Genomic DNA, 19,083 nt, shown 5'->3' on the forward strand with positions numbered 1-19,083 from the left:
ACATGGATGCACATAAATGGAAAGATAGAAAGATAGAGGAGAGAGGAGCTCAGTGTTTCAAAGGAAGTCCCCAGCTGTCTAAACCTACTACAGCATAACTAGGAGAGACAGGGTAAAGAGAGGAGCCTGGTCAGGCTAGAACTCTCCCCAACCGGATTGGGCTGTATGCCCTGCCTCCCTCTAGTTTTATTATATTATTGATTATATGATAGATAAATCTGACTAACTATAAGCTTTATCAAAGAGGAAAGTCTTAAGCCTACTCTTAAATGTGGAGACGGTGTCTTCCTCCCAAACCCAAACTGGAACCTGGTTCCACAGGAGAGGAGCCTGATAGCTGAACGCTCTGGCTCCCTTTCTACGTTCTAGGAACCACAAGTAACCCTGCATTCTGGGAGCGTAGTGCTCTTGTAGGGTTGTAAGGTACTATGAGCTCTTTAAGATAAGATGGTGCCTGACCATGAAGAGCTTTGTAGGTGAGAAGAAGGATTTTAAATTCTACTCTGGATTTTACAGGAAGCCAATGCAGAGAAGCTAAAACAGGAGAGATGTGATCTCTTTTCCTGGTTCCTGTCAGAACACGTGCTGCAGCATTCTGGATCAGCTGAAGAGTTTTTATGGATTTTTTCGAGCAGCCTGATAATAAAGAATTGCAGTAATCCAGCCTAGAAGTAACAAATGCATGGACTAGTTTTTCCTGCATCATTTTTAGACAGGATAGTCCTGATTTTTGCAATATTATGTAGGTGAAAAAAGGCAATCAGCCATCTAACTCCATCAATACAACAGTTCACAGTCTCTTTAAATATGTTTTCTGTATAATGTGTTTGGAAAAGAATTACTGGCTTTCCTTTACCCAGACTTTAAGCATATTTTGATGCTAGTAGTTACTTTTCCTATATTAGGGGTGGGAATCACCAGGTGCTTCCTGATACAATCACGATACTTTTGCCGCGATACGATATTATTGCGATTTTAAACATATTGCAATAGTCTGCAATATATTGAAATTTATAACCTTTTTTCCAACTTCTGATTTTTCCCAATTTCAAATGATGTCCCCAAAAGGAAACTCTGTCAGCATCTGTTTCATCTAAAAAGATACATTTCTCTGTTTGTTCATATCACTTCAATGTCATTGCTGCAAAATGGGATTGACGAGCAGACAAAGTGACCACTACTTATTTATAAAGATCTTGGCACCTGTGTATCGATACAGTATTGCCACTGAAAATATCGCGCTACTATGCTGTATGAATTTTTTCCCCCACCCCTAATATATATGTATATATAATTTTTTTTAAAGTGAAACGCAGGAAAGAGTATTTCTATAATGTGGTAAGGGTACCTTTATTTATGTAAATTATTGAAATACTTCTTTCTTGTCTGCATGCAGTCGTGTAGCTTTTAGGATATCATCTTTTTAGGATATCATATCAGAGCACAAAAATAAGTTACACTCTGTGTGCTCTTTGTAAATGTGTGTATGTTCCTTGAGTGTATGAGATTTAGCACTCTATGATTTTCTTGCAATTACTATGATCAACATATCCACTTTAGGGTTTAATCCCAGGAAAAGGGATTCCCTGGAAAGGTTATGATGGGAAATTAAATGAAATAAATTCTATTGAATAAATAAATAAATAAAAACAGCTATTTCACACTGAGTGTAAAATCAGCACCTAACCACAGCATGCTCTAACAGGGAAGGTTTGCTGTCAGATGAGGACCCAGACTAAAAAGAGTCATGCTGGATGGTTAATCCACAACTCCTGCAGCCAAATAAATGAGGCGTGCACTGTACAACTTCATGTTTTGGCAGGGATCAGCTGTTGTTGGCGGTGAGAGCAGTCTCTGTGTAATAGGACCTCACTCTTTCTGTCACTGCTACCTCCACACTGTTGTGTTTGCAAATCTGCATGACTTTAAAGACACTGGTCACATACACACCATGAATACTGTAGCTACTTTAACAGTACTCTGTTGTATTGTCATGATACTGGAAATGTACTGTTGTTGACTGGGACTGGGTCTTACCTGATGAGCCACTGATTTATTGTGTACAATTACAATTGATTTGGGCCTCGGGCCGCTCCGTAGTTTGTGAAATCAGGAAGGGATGCAGCAGTGAAGTTGTGGATGGCAAGCAGCAATGGAAAATGGATAATGAAAAGTGTCTTTTGAATGCCTAGTTGAGTGTCAAATACCTTCTAGATGGTTCTTTAAACAAGACTAAAGTTATCTGCATGCACTCTCGATGGAAACTGAGAAACCACTGTAGTACATTGAGTCACAAACACCACTTGCTGGCCAAGCAGAGGGCTGATGCAGAGAATCCTCACCAAAGGCAGGTCAAATATAGTTTGCAACGGAAACACCTGGACAACTCTTAAAGCAACAAACTGTCAACAGTAATAGCTAAACGGGTTGCCATATCTTGCAGGGCAAATAACATTGAAGAGGAAGAGGGTCTGCTTGCAATAATTTGCAGCACCTCTACATAAGGGATAATATAGAGCGAGCCAGTCATTACTGGAAATTAGAAACAGAAATAAGCCATGTTGCTCCGGTGAGTGAGCTCACCACACACAGTGTAAGTGGTCAACGTTGCCTTCTTCCTGAGTTTGTCAAAATATGCTTTCAGCCAATTTCTGGATCATACCTTACCATCAAGGTCATTCTGGAGATTTTTCTAACCAGTATTTCTCATTGTTTTGGATTGTTGCAATAATAAACTTTTGCATAAAGCAGGTATATTTGTCCACTCCCATGTTTATAAGAGCAATAAAAACCTGAAAAATATCCCTTTTGAAGAATATTTAGAACAGATGTGTGATTAATTTCCATTTAATTGCAACTTCATTATGGACAATCATGTGATTAATCCTATTAAATATTCGATTGACAGCCCTAATTACGTTATATTCAACCCTGTAGGCAAACATGGCCTCTAGATCCCACAGAGTGATTGCACAAAGCAGTGTTACATTAAAGCTGTTGTAGGCAGTATATTTTTGGCATTCTTGGGTAACAATGTCATTCTGGCCTTTTAGCATGTTGTAATTTAAGTGTTCTGAAAGAAAACTAGACTTCTGCTCCTTCTTTTCTATTGGCTGAGAGGGGAGAGGGAAAGCTGCGGGAAGAGGTCTAGGATTGCAATCGCCCTGGGCAATTAAAGGTCAAAATGCCCAAAAATAATCTTAAAAGAATAAATAAAAAAGTTAATATTTGCAAAAAGTATCATGTCCCTGCTTATAATATTGTCATTAAATATGGCTAACATTTCTCCGTGCTCCTGACTTTCTCACACAGAGGCGTCCATCCTCTCCTATGATGGCAGCATGTATATGAAGGTGGTGATGCCCACCATCATGCACACTGAAGCTGAGGATGTCTCCCTGCGTTTTCGCTCGCAGCGGGCATATGGCCTCCTCATGGCCACCACCTCCCGAGACTCAGCCGACACCCTCAGGCTGGAGTTGGACGGGGGTCGCGTGAAACTCACGGTCAACCTAGGTATCGTATGCCCCCCAACAACCCCCCCCCCATCTGCCTCCACACTATCACCTTCACTGTGAGACGGTTCACCATTGAGCAGTGACCTCTCCTTTCACTTCTATCTTTTCATCAGTTACACATCACTGTTATCCCTTAAAGGTTTCTTCCAGATTTAGAAAATAGATAAGTGAGTGGTTTTCTTTTTTTGCATGTGTGTTAATACGGTTTTGTGCACACAGATAACCATGGACTGCTTTCTGAATTCAACTTTTTACTGGATAACATCTTAGGCTACACATCATAACTTATATTATTATAGTGGTACACATGTTTGGCCCATCTATGAAACAAACCTTGTCCATATTATTGTTTACGGAACTTTTGATAGATAGATAGATAGTCACAGCACAATAAGCAGAATATACATTATAACGTAGAGATTACTGGGCTTTAAAGTCTTGTTAAAGAACTAAGTGTGCTAAGACTTTTTAGGAGGTTACTTCCACCAAGTATGCCCAATGAATCTTCGGTCTGTTATTCAACAGGACTTTAGAAGAAACTTTTTTTTGTCTTTTCCACTAACCTCATTTTTGTGTCTGACATCAAGTCGTTTCTCTGTCACCTTCCTTTTTTTTTTTTTGCTAATGATGATGTCTTTTATGGAAGTCAATGCTTTTTTTGTGTTTTGTTTTTACGTTTACCTATCAACTCCATTTTCCATCATGCTTTGTCAAAAGATGGTATTCACCCCTTCAAAGGCCTTTAGCCTGCGGCCCGTCAGGCGAACAGCCCGAGAACAGAGCCCAGCAAAACCTACAGCTGGCTGCGACCCCAAATACCTCCAAACACTCCCGATCATAATTTGTAAAGTAGGAAAAACGAGTCACACCTGATATTTATATCTTGTATGTACAGTATGAATAGTAAAAATCATAAAATGTAAGAGTAACGGCAAAATAAGCAGACGATAGTTGTTTTTTCAAAGCAAATTTAGATAACTCATTCACTGATTTCATCCCAGATTTCAGTCAACATATTCATGTTTTGCAGCTCTAATTGGTCAGAGGTCTTATGAATTCTTAGTCTATGATACTCTGTGTGGTTTTCTACGGAACATTTGCAAAATATTGTAGATCTACAGTAGCCTCTGATCTAGCTTAGTGATGCGTGTATTTATAAGATAGTGCTCCAGATCAGATGGTTGGGGTTCCTGTGCCTCTGCATGGTGCTGGTGCTGATTGGATCGTGGCTGTTTGCTCCCACTTTTCTGTTGCGGTTGACGACACATGAAACCACCAGCCACATGTTGACCAACCCTCACTGTCTTCACAGCTGCATACAGCAGTTATTCTGGCCTCAGTGGGACTGTTCCCATTCTTTAAATTTTATACTACAGATTCCAACACATCACTGTCTAACAAATTTAAAGCTTTTTTGCTTTGCTGTTTAATAGCAAATCAAAAATAAATCAGCCTGCATTTCTTGACTTTTCAAAGATCCGTGGCTCTAAAATGGATGGCTGCCACCACCTTGTTGGTGCAGAGGCTTTGGAGCCAGATACTTTGACTTCTCTAATCTGAAAATTCAAACCTAAAGTGGAACAGCATTGTTGGGTTGGAAAACTCATGTAGCTGGTACTACAAGTGGCCATTTTACTGTAAATACTCTGCCTAAACAAGTAGTAAATTTGAATTCTGGTACAATGGGTAAAAAAAAGCACAAGCTCTAGAAAAGCAGCACATTTCTATGAGAAGTCCATCATTATCTTGTTTACTATTAAATCATGTTTTGGGAAATCACATTTAGTTTAAGGTAATTAAGCTAAGTTAACTACCACTACAAAATGAATAAAATGGCTGCCTTCCTGCATGTGTACGTCCCCGGAAGGGTGGACTTTTTGTTTTTGGATGTCTGCAGCAGTAACCTTGAAGGATGCAATTTCATCTGTCATTTATTCTTCCCCATCTAGACTGTATCAGGATAAACTGTAACTCCAGTAAGTTAACACTCAAGTTTCATTTTGCTTTCTATGTTGATGGATGTTGTTTTTTAAAAAGGAAATGTTTACTAAAATGTGAGTCCTGCACCGCCCTCCACTTTCTCTTAAGCCTACCAATGAGAGGATGGGTTTGCTCAGTTGGTTTGACTACCCAGAGTTCAATGGAAACCAAGAGAAATATCCTCAGTAAAATGGAATGAGTGGTGATTATTTTTTTTCAACAAGTACAAAAAGAGAGCGTGACTTTCAAAAAATCCAATGTCTTTGTGGTGCGCAACGCCAAGGGTAGCGCTGTGCCTAGTTGGGCGGCAGCACTCTCCCAAAACAATGGAGTGTCTAAGTGACTGATGGGACAGCCTGGTCTCACAGAGTTCCATGAAATGACCACAAACTGTTACCATTGCATTACATGGTGGTTGCACGGAATGTGTGAAAATTCCATGTGGCCACCACAACCACAGAAAACAATGCCAATGTAAATTCATTGAGAAGATAACGTAGCATTAGGAGAGACTATGGTAGTGAGTAGTCCGAAAGCCCGAAAATCTGCGTATGGAGGTTGGTTGGGGTTCAGGTTGGGGTCGCTTCTTCTTTTCTTAAACCCATCCGCCCCGTTCTTCCCGCGTGTCATGGAACCGTAAGCCCACCCATGACTTAGCAATTTATGGGTCTGTGTTTATTTCACGGAATTCTTCTGTAGGCCCATCACAGATTTTTTTGCGATTCACTGAAACTGCCACAGATTTTGAGTTGAGGGTCCGTGTTCATTTCACGGAATTCTGTGAGATCGGGTTGGACGGGAACAACAATCTTTGAAATTTGTCCAGCATTAAGGATTGTGAAGATCAAGGTCTTAGACAAAGAATTTGAACATGGACAACTTCTCATCCCCCCCCCCTCTGCTAAAGCCCTAACGGTCTCCTTAGCCCCTCCCCCCACGAGGGTGAATTAATGCGTGTGCCTGAGCAGGGATTTACACGCAGTTAGACCCCTGGCCCTGATTGGAGGATCTGAAGAGGGAGCGGTGGATTTTTGCAAATCGCTCTACAGACAGTAGGTGGTGCCAGAGGAGCTTTATTTTTTTTTTTAATTACATGCCTAATGTAGTTCTACTCAAACATAGGGTCAGTTTCAGCAAATATGACAGAAATTTAGTCTTACCTACTGTAGCTTTAAGCTAGTCGCTGCAGTCAGCACCGGTGAAACAAGCTACAATGTGAGTTAATAGGGCAATTGTCCAGCTTGTATTTACCTTCACAGAAGTGTGCTTTTTTGCCATTGAAAAGCTAAGATTAATATTCTAAGTGTCTGACAACGTTATCGAAAGGATGACTCAGGAGGTCGACCTTTCCGACCTTTTTGAAATTGTTTTTGCAAAACCCAACAGACTCCATGTAAGTAAACAGTCATTTTACATCATAAAATACACTTCATTCAAAGTCAACAGAAACTAAATCAAACTTTGAAAAGCCGTTTGAGGTCGGCTTTCCACTTTCCAAACATCACAACTCTAGTCGTGGTTGAAATAAACACATTGTTTACCAATTTACATGTACAAATAATTTAGCTCTATACACACTAAATGTATTCCTTTTTTAAGCGTTTCTTGTTAAACAAAAAAGGTCTTAAAGAGGTTTTCTCTGAAGGGATCCTTTCCATAATGTTGTCAGAAACTTAGAATATTAATCTAAAACTGTCAGCTGCAAAACAAGCACTTTTGTGAAGGTACAGTAAATACAAGCTGGACACTTGCCCTATTAACTTACATTTTCACTTGTTTTGCTGCTGCTGACTGCAGCGTTCTTGACTAATACTGGACCAATATTAAAGATTGTTGTTCCCATCAGTCACACAGACATAAAAACATAGGTCCAGGTTAAATAAAATGGTAGTTACCATTTAAGGAATGTTAAAATATTTAAGATAACAGCATAAATGGAGTCCAGTACAATGTGATTAATGCAAGATCTATTATCCCAGCAGTAAAACTTTGTTGTAACCTTACCAACGTGGCCGTAAAAAAACAGATGCAACAGCTGTACCCTGAAGGTAACGGCATAATGAGGACATACATAAAATTAAAGTAAAGTTCTGGATTGTTTTGTTATTTTATCAGCACCAAAATGATCCCATCCAGAAATTAATATACTAGATCATGCAAACCTTTTTGGACGGTTGAATACTACTTTATATTAATATTGAATATGAGTATGGCTAAACTGTCAAAAAACAGATTTAGACAACAGCTAAAAGTTATTAACCCCTGACTCTTGGTGCATCATTTCTTCATAGACCTTATCTTAACTTGTATTGGGGACCCAAAGGTTTCCAGGCAACACATCCTTAATACTTGGAAAAAAAGTCTATGTGGAAATCTCATATAGTTATTTCAAAAATTGAACAAACTAATTGAGAAATGTAAAACCGAGGAAACCCTAATAGTTTAAGAGATTAAACATTTCTATGTGGTGGGCTTTTCCATCACATTTTCTGTAACAGAAATGAGCAATGTTAAAATGCCTCAAATCACCATTATTTTAATTGTTAACCTTAAGCAACATTCACTTTAATGCAGAGGATATGATGATTGATTGTATACATTCCTATCCCTAACCCAAAGACTGATCAACACCAGAAGACTAAAAAAAATGAAAATGAATGAGACTCTTTAATGACAAATTTTAGTTTGGTCATAAGAAACTGATTATGAAAATTAGACTGCAGAAATATGCTGAATATGCAAGATAGTTGCAAGAAAAATTTGATATCCATTATATTATTATGTCAGGTTACTTTCTACACATTCTACGTTTAGGAATGGTGATTCTGTATGCAAATACAATTGTGTCTGCTGCTTAATAAAGTTGTTTATAGTGTCTCAGTTGTGTAGCAGTTGCAAGGCTTTCATGAATAACTATAGATTGCTTTTACTCATAATGAGGTCATGGAGATCTTTGCCTTAAAATACGTTATTTTAATTTAGATGTAAAAGGAAGGAATTTGTGTCTGTATGTCAGTCCCTCCTTCCACCTGACCCGCTCACTAAGGAACAAAATGCTCACACAGCAAGCACACAGGCTGAAAAACTAAGTGAATGCCTATTGGTGACAACAGTTTGTAAAAACTTATAACACTAATAACATTGACCCAGCTAAACACCTCCGCTAATTACGTAGATTTAGGGTCTGTATGGGACCCACTGAACATCCGTGGTGCTGTAGGAGAGCGGTATATAAATGTAAATGGATTAAAAAGTAGATAGAATGCAGCTATAAGGCTAACAATTTAAGCAGAAAAACTGAAAACTGTAATGATAAACTTTAAAGGAGAGCATTGATCCTGACTGATCCGGACACAGTATAGTGACTGATCATGACACAGTATTGTATAGGCCTACGTTTCTAAATTTCTTTTCAATGTTTTCAACTGTTAACATTTTCAGTACTCAAAACTGTCAAACTCCTTTGTAAATTCTTTCATCATATACATTAAGATTCTAACAATTTTATTTTGACAGCCAGTAAAATGGCCGAATTCAGCACCTCTTTTTTAAGATGAGATGATTTTTAGGTCACAGATTTAGAAACACAAAAAAAATAAAAAATATCACAACACACACATATAAGCTACTGGACAAAACTACGTCAGTATCATTAGGACTGCTGGCAAACATGCTTTGTATTGCACTGTTATGTTGGAACCCTTCTTAGATTCTTGTGAAAAATGTTTCCTATATTTCCAGCACTGGAACACCTTTTATCTGTAGACATAGTGGCAACTCTCAGACAGACAAACTGCTGAAAAGCATGAGAATAGCATCAAATTTAACTGAACTTTATTGCACTTTAAATGGCATCAGAAGATAGTGTGCACATGAAAAACATGCTAAACCACAAAATAAACATTATTCAAAATATAGACTAGCTTTTTACAAAAAATACTCATAACAAAATGTATTTTTATATAGCTATTTTTATTTTAATATTATTGTAGTTAGTTAGTAAGTTATCTGTTATGATACTTACAGAGCCCCAGAGGTGACATGGAGAAAGAAAAAAAACATGCACTGGGACATGAAGGTCGAGATCAAAAATCGAAGAAAAAAAAGAAGAAAAAGACAAAACATCCCAAGTTTGAAAGTCAAGATGTTTTTTTTTCTTGTTTTTTTTTTAGTTTAGTGTTTGTCCCCAGTAGGCTAAATTTCTTTAGTGTTTTCTTCAAGTACTTGAGTTTAGCGTCTGTCCCTAGTACATGTTTTCTCTCCTCCATGTCACCTCCGGGGCTCTGTAGACACTGGGGCTGTCTCAGGAATAAAGGGATAAAAGGGAAAGTAAAAGACAGACACACCCTCACCCTGTGTTGTATGGCTATTTCATTCATCAAATAACAACGCCAGATGTGGTAGTACGCCAGTAGCCGACATTAAATTACTCCCCCCTTCCATTTAGAGCTTGTTTTTATTTCTTGGCCTACTATTTTTTTTCCCTTGTCCCCCTGTACTTGTGGAAAGGGCCCTTGATTTTCATGAAATGCGCTATATTAATCTAAGTTATTTTTACATCGGTTGCTACAATAAACTCTTAATGCTTTGCCTTTGACACAGTGACAGTAATACCCGGTTTGGCTAATTAGACATCCATCACTTGAAATGTAACGATGCATCTGTAACTTATTGTAAATTAATGATTTTTCTAAACTGACTACAACACCATACCTCGTACCAACAGTCAAGGTTGTCTCTTTTCAACATGATTGTTTCTTTGCCTAAACCCTGAAATGGTGTTAGAAGATAGTGACAAACAATGCCTCCCTGCTAATAAAGGCATCAGAACAAAAACAATATTTATGTGGGTAAAAGTGTGAAAGAAGGACATCATTATGGGTTTTATAGGGTTAGGGCTAGGTTGCATAAGCCACTTTAATATCTCACCTCAGAGTTCTTTAAGCTTTGCCTTGATTTTTTGCATTGTGTCGTGTTCACGAGCTCCTACAGGTGTTTCCTGTCAGAAAACCTCTCCTCAAATGGGAAAACAAAGATGTTGTGTTCCATCAGGTTTAAAAAAAAAAAAAAAGATTAGGGATAGGTTATAAATTGCAAAAAATACATTTTATATTGGACTGGTATCTAATGTGGCCTAGTTCAATTTGGTGTTTTTGGTTTGCATTTCAGGGTAGAAAAAAAATAATGAAATGAAAGGAGGGAAGTAAGGGAAGAAGTGAAAGGAAAAGATTTCTTTAAGCCTAAATGAGTAAAAGCAATTTTCCTACTGTAGTTGCCCTTTCTCAGTTCAAACTATTTGAGAGCCTTGACTCTGTTCTGCAACATTGTGGTCAGGTGTATTGTACTTGAATTACAGATTTTTAATCTTGTATCTTTTCTCTGTGTATTTCACTGACTAAACCAAACCTTCGTTTCCCAAAGGTATACTTTGAAAACTAAACTTTAAAGCAATTTAATTAAAAAAATGCAAGCTACTAAGCTCTTTGTAGGATTTCTGCCAATGATTCCATGGTTGACAGTGGGAAAACAAAGGTTTGGTTTCAGGCTCAGGATGTCTTTAACTTTGTGATTGACTATTGTTCTCAGGCAAGGGACCGGAGACCTTGTATGCCGGGCAAAAGCTTAATGATAATGAATGGCATACAGTGCGAGTGGTGCGTCGCGGCAAAACCTACAAGCTAACTGTTGACGATGATGTAGCAGAAGGTACTTATCTGCATTAACTCGGTTCATGCTTGAAGAAATGTTCTTAGTGGTGCATTGGTGATACACCATGCTGTGATGTGTTGCCATAGAGACTGAGCAGTATGTAATTCTGCTACAAAGAAAGCATGAAGATGTTACCTTAAGTGACAGTTTGAATTCATCTAATACTGTTAATGTAATTTTCTCCTTAAATCAGCCCTTTTGTGTTAGTGTCAGACAGTGTTCTCTTTTCTTTTTGTTTTTGTCTTTCTTTTCAACCCATCCCCTCCACCCTCCCCGTCTGCAGGCCAAATGGTGGGCGACCACACCCGCCTGGAGTTCCACAACATCGAAACAGGCACAATGACAGAGCGTCGATTTGTTTCCAGCATCCCATCCAGCTTCATTGGTCATCTACAGAGCCTTAGGTACTCAAAAAGATTACGTTTACTGCACTTTTGAAATGTATATGTATATTTAATGTCTTACAGTAATTGCTTTCATTTTAGCAATGAATCACATTATAAGGTAACAAATCCAAAGACAAAATTATTTAGCTCTACAGAATTATTCAGCATCTTTTGGGGAATTATTTTGGTTTTACAGCACATGATTCATCAGGCAGTGTGTTTCAGCTGGAGTTGGAGTTGCCCCCAAATCGCAAAAAAAATACATAGACTGGACTCAAACTGTATTAAGCTAACGGTCTCCCATATTCAAACATTAGAGTCTTAACTTACAATTATCCTTGACCAATGTACTGTATGTTTTTCAGACATTATGTTGTAACACAATCATTTCAATTGCCTGTTCCTGTTCTTTCCTCAGATTTAACGGCATGCTCTACATCGACCTGTGCAAGAATGGTGACATTGATTATTGCGAGCTCAATGCTCGCTTTGGGATTCGTTCTATTATTGCCGACCCTGTCACCTTTAAATCCAAGAGCAGCTATCTGAGCCTGGCCACTCTACAGGCCTACACATCCATGCACCTCTTCTTCCAGTTCAAGACCACCTCCCCAGACGGCTTCATAATCTTCAACTCCGGAGATGGAAATGATTTTATCGCTGTAGAACTTGTTAAAGGGTAAGTTTTGTTTTGAAAGACTATTTGAAAACAGGTACTTCCATGTAAAATCAGACATTGAACAGTCCCAGATTCATTTCAGATTATTACTATTTTACAAACTGTCAACTGGTCAAAATGGCAGAGTATTAGATGGAGGTTTAACGAGCGTATGGTATGTGTTGGAGCGATAATGATCGGGCGGTGGATCCGCAGTATCGAAGTCCCGCCCATACATCCATCCGACTAGTCACAAATCAATCCCAGCTGTCAATCATTATGTTTGACCCCGTTTTTACACTTGAACAAACCTTAGTGTGATCAAACCTACCTAAAAAAATACGAAAGAAACCACCTTTGGGAAAAAAGTAGAAGTGTACTTAGATTTTTTAGTTTCTCCCATTTGCTAACAAAAGGAATTATGACCTATACTGCCGCCACGCAGATGTTTTGCCTTCACTTTTACTCTATGCATCAACCCCTGGTTTTAAAAAATTAAGAACAGCTTCAAAGGCAGAAAAGCTGAAGATACTTTAAACAATCTGTAGCTAGATATATTTATTTAAAATATTGATGAACATTTTGGTAAATATGGAAGGTTTTAGTCGGTGTTGATGTTAATCTTCAACAGTAAGAAATCAACAGGAAAAATAACAGTAAAATAGTACAATAAACAAACAGACAACAAAGCAAGATTTGGGGTGCAAGAGTGCTAGTGTTACGGCACATCGCCCTATTGCACATGCTGATATAGATTGTATCGTGCTCCATTGCAAATGCTCTATTGCACATTAATTAGCATACATAGCTGTATTCATGTACACACTCTCACATTTCTCTTGCAGATACATCCACTATGTTTTTGACCTCGGAAATGGGCCCAACCTCATCAAGGGCAAAAGTGACAGGGCATTGAATGACAACCAGTGGCACAATGTGGCTATCACCCGGGACAACAGCAACACCCACACACTGAAGGTAGACGCGACAGCCACTAGTCAGAGTATCAACGGGGCCAAGAACTTGGACCTGAAAGGTATGCAAAGGACCTAACACTTGCTACATGTTTACAGCTCCTTGTGTCGAGTAAGTTGTTGAAAAAAACTTGCAATAACTGGTATTGTGCATTACAATATGTCATTGTTTTTACATTTTACCAAGGTGAAGGCATATCTTTATTTACCATAGAAACATGTTTGCACACAACTATTGTGAATGATTTTCTGCCGTCATTAAGGGGATTGTTCAAAATGTTTGACATGAGGTGTATATAAGTGGTATTGAGAGCGCATTCAATGCGTCAGGGGAAGCAAGATATCCAAGCTTGTTAGAGAGATATAACCAGCAGCAAATTAGGTAAATTATTTACAGCTTGTCATATCACAAGTTCCGATTCTATGTTAATTGTGTCTTGGTACCAATTTAACACTTGTTTTTGGCCATGTTGGAAAGCCAAACTGCCAAATATTTAAATTGCACCACATTGTACATATTAATTTCCAAACTTTGAGAGTTAGCAGAGCTGAAAAGTAACATGCAACTACAAAAACAATTGTCTAGGGGGTGTGTGTTACTGTAATATACTGTAATGTAACTAATTACATTTATTATTATTTAGGTACATAGTATAAATAGTAAACTTATACATATAAAAACTCAGAATTTACTTTACCCAGACAAATGAATATGACACAGATCTGTATGAAAAAGAATATATAAAATAAACATGTAACATTTCCTTGAGGGCATTGGTTGAAAAGATTGCCAAGTGGCTCTCCGATCACAAAAATGTACTTTCATGTAGAAAAGACAGAGGTTATCCTCTTTGGGTCTCGAGATAAATTGAGAAATTCATCTGATTTCATAGTAAGGATTGGGCTGACATCAGTTGCTTCCACATTTTCTCTATATTACATTGGGTAAGTCTTGAACAATGTCTTTTTATCAGGGGACAATTACAGATTCCACAAAAAAGTCTGATAAGACTTGTTTTAAGCTGCTTCCCGCTCACAACTCATTCATTTAAAAAAGTAAGCCTTCTCCTTGTGGATACAAGGGTGGTACAAACTATGATGGGTATATCCCACATGATTGTGCACCCCCCAAAAAAACTGCCAGTCTTATGAGATTTAAAATATGCTTTGGGAAGAGAAGATTTTTAAATCAGATCTTAAAGGTGCCTTGCTACATGTATTTCACTACTTTGTGGTCATGTCTAACGTTCTACCATGGACTCTGTAACATTTTTTGTGGAAAAAATGCTTTGGTTACTTTGTTTTAAGCCATTCTAGTGTGGTTTAGAAAGCCTGCTGGAAGACTCAGCTCCATTTGTGCCAGCTCTCATTGAAATTTAATGAGCTAAGCTGGTTGATTCTGATTAGTTAACAGCTGGCCAATGAGAGCCTGGCTGTCAGCATCCTTTACCTAGCTCATGAATAGTAATGAGCTCAGGCAACATGACGTCAGACTGACCAGCTGTTGTGATTGGCCTGATTTCTCATCTTATTTCTTTTCAGTGGCTAGAGCTGACAGAGGAGGTAGCAGTTCATCTTCACATTCACCACCTACCACAACACATATAAGCATATGCATTTTGTGCAGGGCACCTTTAAGATATGGTTGATAAATACACTGGTTTATTGTCATTTGCATTTTTTAAAGGTCCAATATGTAATACTGACATTGCGTTTGAATGGTTGCTGCATACCAAATTCAGAATAGTCCTCCTCACCATCAAAGTTCCCAGGGGTTGCCAGGTTACGAACGCTAAACAATGTCCCACAATGTCAATAATGCGAGACTAGCATTGTCTGGCAATGCTAGCCTCGTTGCCAGACATTACTCCACAGCGCAGCAGAGTTGGTTAAAAGCTTGTGCTCTTGTGGAGCTCTAGACCTGGCTGACCACCAACAACGACCGGCAAAAAGACTGCACTGACTGTTCTTTTTAAGACTACTTTGTTCTTATACACAAAGAACTGCTTTCTTGTCTTTTAAAGCTTCTTCATTAAGATCACGTGGATTACATTGTCTCTTAACAGAGGCTTCCTTGTTCTACTTCTACCTTTATACCTAAAGGCTCCTTTTATTCAAGAACGCTACTGACATCTAGTGGCCTGAGGTTCAAATACCACTAATCATCACATCCGCCTTTCTATGAGGTGAATACTCAACAACTTAAATACATCACAGGTGTCAGCTTTCTTTTAACAGTCACCTTACGCAATTTAACTTAGTAACTCGACTCATTTCACAATGTTAAACCACTGGTTAAACAGTATGACTTTGATATCAGGCCTCCAGAACATCAAACTTGAACATTAATAAACATCACACTAAAACACTACTATTACATGCTCATTAAATTTAGATCTGTTTTCTTTTTTCTTTTTTACAGGTAAAGTTTTACAGGTTTTTTATTTGTGCTATTGTCCCTGCAGATTTGCTTGTCACAGTTTCACCTGGGGTGAATGTATTGTATCAATTGTATTGGGCTTAGACTCAAGACTAGAGTCTGTGTTTCACTGAGCTCTTGATCTGCAACAGTTCCTGGTGCGTTCAGTAGATTGCGCCGATTTTGTCTGATGATTTGTCCTTCTTTGTCCGTATAGGATTGTAGAGCAAACTCTTGAAGAACAGTGGCTCTTGTCTTTCATCCTTCAGGACTTGGATCATTCCTGGATAGTGGTGGAAGCTGCTTAGAAAACCTTTTGCATCTTTTTCTGCAGATTCAGCTTTTGATCTATCTTAGGATGTTTCTTTTGCTTTAAACCGCTTGGAAGTGTTGTACAAAGTTTTCTTTTCATCAATAGCAGGGTGATAACCCACACTCCAGAGGCGAAGCCCTGTAACTGAGTGGGGCAAGGTAAGGATTTGAGTTACTTTCAGAAGCCTTCTTTAGGAGTTGCTTGAGAATGTGAACTCCTTTCTCAACTTTTCCATTGGAATACAGTAGGCTGGATGTTACATGCTTGAAGTCATAAACTTTTACAAAGTCTTGCCACTCTTTGCTGTTGAAGCATGGTCCATTGTCACTCATCACTGTATGCGGAATGCCATGTCTGGCGAAGATTGCATTTTGCATGTGTTATGACACAACTGGAAGATGTGCTTCAGATCAATGCCATTTCAGGATTATTTGAGTAATAGTTAATGACTTTCAAGTAGTCTTTTCCTTTAAGGTGGAATAAGTACATTCCCAGTTTATGCCACAGTTCTGTTGGTACATCAGATACAGCCATGGGCTCTTTAGCTTGTTTGTTTCTGTATTGAATTTTCAAGTCACACACCTGCTTATCAGTTTGTCAATGTCCTTATTAGTGGACGATGGTCAGTCTCTACAGTAAAGGTGGGAAGGCCACATATGTATCTATGGAACTTTTCTTGGCCAAACACTAATCCAAGACATTCCTTTTCTATTTTTGCATATTGACATTCAGTTTCTGTCATAGATCTGGATGCGTATGCTACTGGTTTCCAATGCTCACCTTCAGCCTGTGGAAGCACTCCACCAATTCCATCCTATGATGCATCTGTTGACACTGTTGGGTCGAAGAATATCAGCACAGGTGCAGCGGTCAGTGCACTGTGGAGCTTTTGCCACTCACGTTCATGGTTGAATGTCCAGTTGAAGTATTTCTCATTGTACAGGAGCTCACAAATGTACATTGTCTTTGCTGACAGGTTGGGTATGAATTTTCCAATGAAGTTTACCATTCCCATAATGCGTAGTACACTTGCCTTGGCTATGGGTTTAGGCATGTTCAATACAGCACTGATTTTTTCTTCATTGGGCTGTATGCCTTCTGCTGAGAGCTTGTCCCCAAGGAAAACAATTTCCTAAGCTGCAAACTGACTGTTGATTGTTTTTGTTGAGCTTTAGTCCATTCTTTTGTATTCCCTCCAGGACACCTGCCAGACTCTGATTGTGCTGCTGGAGTGTGGATCCCCATATGATGATGTCATCCACATATGCTTGCACTCCATCTAGCCCTTCAGTTATATGTTCCATTGCTCTACGGTATATCTCTGAAGCTGATATAATTCCAAAGGGTAACCTATGAACGCAGAATCGGCCAAAGGGTGTATTAAAAGTGCAGTATTTGGTGCTGTATTTGGTATCCAGTCGAAGTTGCCAAAACCCATGTGACGCATCAAGCATCGAGAAATACATCTGGCGCTTTCCATCTTGTGGTGATCTCCTCTCGTTTGGGTATTTGATCGTGCTCACGCTTGCTGTTTTCATTGAGATCTTTTGAATCCATACATTCTCTAAACTCACCAGTCTTTTTCTTTTTCAGACCATAGAGTTGACCCATTCTGTTGCTTCCTCAATCTTCCTTATCACACCAAGTGCTGTCATCCGTTCCAGTTCCTTTTTCAGTCTCTTAATGCTTTGATATTTTCTTACAGCCGAATCTTTTATGTAAATGGAAACACATCAAAACCTCTGAAGAGATCTAAAAAGTCTTGTACTGTCAAGTCAACAGATTCAGATACACACAAGCTGACAATTTTCACAGTCTTTATCACCAAACAGTGACTTGAATCCTTCAGGGACAACTGAAAAGAGTAGGTGGTGCACTTTGTCTTTCACTGTGACTTTAAGCCTGCATGTGCCCTAACACTCGATGCTCTGTCCATTGTAGTCTGTCGGTGCTGAACCCTTAAATTGTTTTTCTTTGTGTTTTTGGTTTTTCTCTCATTGCTTTTACATCAGCCATACTGATAAAGTTTGCTTTTACATCAGTATCCGATTTCAGAGCAATTCCATCCATCCATCCATCCATCTTCATCCGCTTATCCGGGATTGGGTCGCGGGGGCAGCAGCTCCAGCAGGGGACCCCAGACTTCCCTTTCCCGAGCCACATCAACCAGCTCTGACTAGGGGATCCCAAGGCGTTCCCAGGCCAGGTTGGAGATGTAACCTAGTAGGGCCTCCTCCCAGCTGGACGTGCTTGGACCACCTCCCTAGATGCCCGAACCACCTCAACTGGCTCCTTTCAACGCGAAGGAGCAGCGGCTCTACTCCGAGCTCCTCTCGGATGACTGAGCTTCTCACCCTATCTCTAAGGGAGACACCAGCCACCCTCCTGAGGAAACCCATTTTGGCCGCTTGTACCCCTGATCTCGTTTATTCGGTCATGACCCAGCCTTCATCACCATAGGTGAGGGTAGGAACAAACACTGACCGTTAGATCGAGAGCTTTGCCTTCTGGCCCAGCTCCCTTTTCGTCACAACGGTGCGATAAATGGAATGTAATACCGCACCCGCTGCTCCGATTCTCCGACCAATCTCATGCTCCATGGTCCCCTCACTCGCGAACAAGACCCCAAGGTATTTAAACTCCTTCAGAGTAATTATAGTCCCATTTATTTGCAGTGGTGCTATCCATTTATCTTCTTTAACAGCATTTATCTGATCTTCGGGTTCATTTTCCTAGTTCACCATGCCAACAAAAAATGTGTCAGTGTCCTCCAGTGTAAAAGTGCACCATCGTAGTCTTTGACAGGTTGAACTTCTTCAGCTGCCGCCGGAAGTACAGGAACTCTGTTGCTTTTTTGATGAGGGAGCTGATGTGCTGCTGATACTTGAGGTCCTGGGAGATGATGGAGCCCAGGAAGGGAAAGGACTGCGCAGTGGTGACTGTGGAGTCACCCCAGTGTGATGGAGCCAGGTGGGGCTGGGTCCTTTCTTAAGTCCACAACCATCTCCACGCTGTATAAAGCGTTTGGCTCCAGGTTGTTTTGACTGTACCAGGTCACCAGGTGGTCAATCTCCCACCTGTAGGCGGACTCATCTCCACCAATTCAATTCAATTTTATTTATAGTA

The 19,083-nt window shown here is 39.4% G+C and overlaps 1 protein-coding gene across 4 annotated transcripts in view; it reads left to right on the forward strand.

Annotated features, from left to right (window-relative positions):
- The window catches only part of nrxn3a (neurexin 3a), a 269,643-nt gene that overhangs the window by 195,503 nt on the left and 55,057 nt on the right, over positions 1-19,083 (forward strand). For all 4 annotated transcript variants that reach the window (XR_004327078.1, XR_004327079.1, XM_032501200.1 and 1 more), the window contains exons 11-16: positions 3,313-3,516; positions 5,468-5,494; positions 11,085-11,204; positions 11,491-11,611; positions 12,012-12,272; positions 13,097-13,287. Coding sequence is in view for 2 of the 4 variants with exons in the window: in XM_032501200.1 (XP_032357091.1) it covers positions 3,313-3,516; positions 5,468-5,494; positions 11,085-11,204; positions 11,491-11,611; positions 12,012-12,272; positions 13,097-13,287 (924 nt within the window). In the remaining 2 variants the exon portion in view is untranslated. The remainder of the gene's footprint in view (positions 1-3,312; positions 3,517-5,467; positions 5,495-11,084; positions 11,205-11,490; positions 11,612-12,011; positions 12,273-13,096; positions 13,288-19,083) is intronic.

The sequence above is a fragment of the Etheostoma spectabile genome, chromosome 20 (genome assembly GCF_008692095.1).
Source record: "Etheostoma spectabile isolate EspeVRDwgs_2016 chromosome 20, UIUC_Espe_1.0, whole genome shotgun sequence".
NCBI lineage: Eukaryota > Metazoa > Chordata > Actinopteri > Perciformes > Percidae > Etheostoma > Etheostoma spectabile.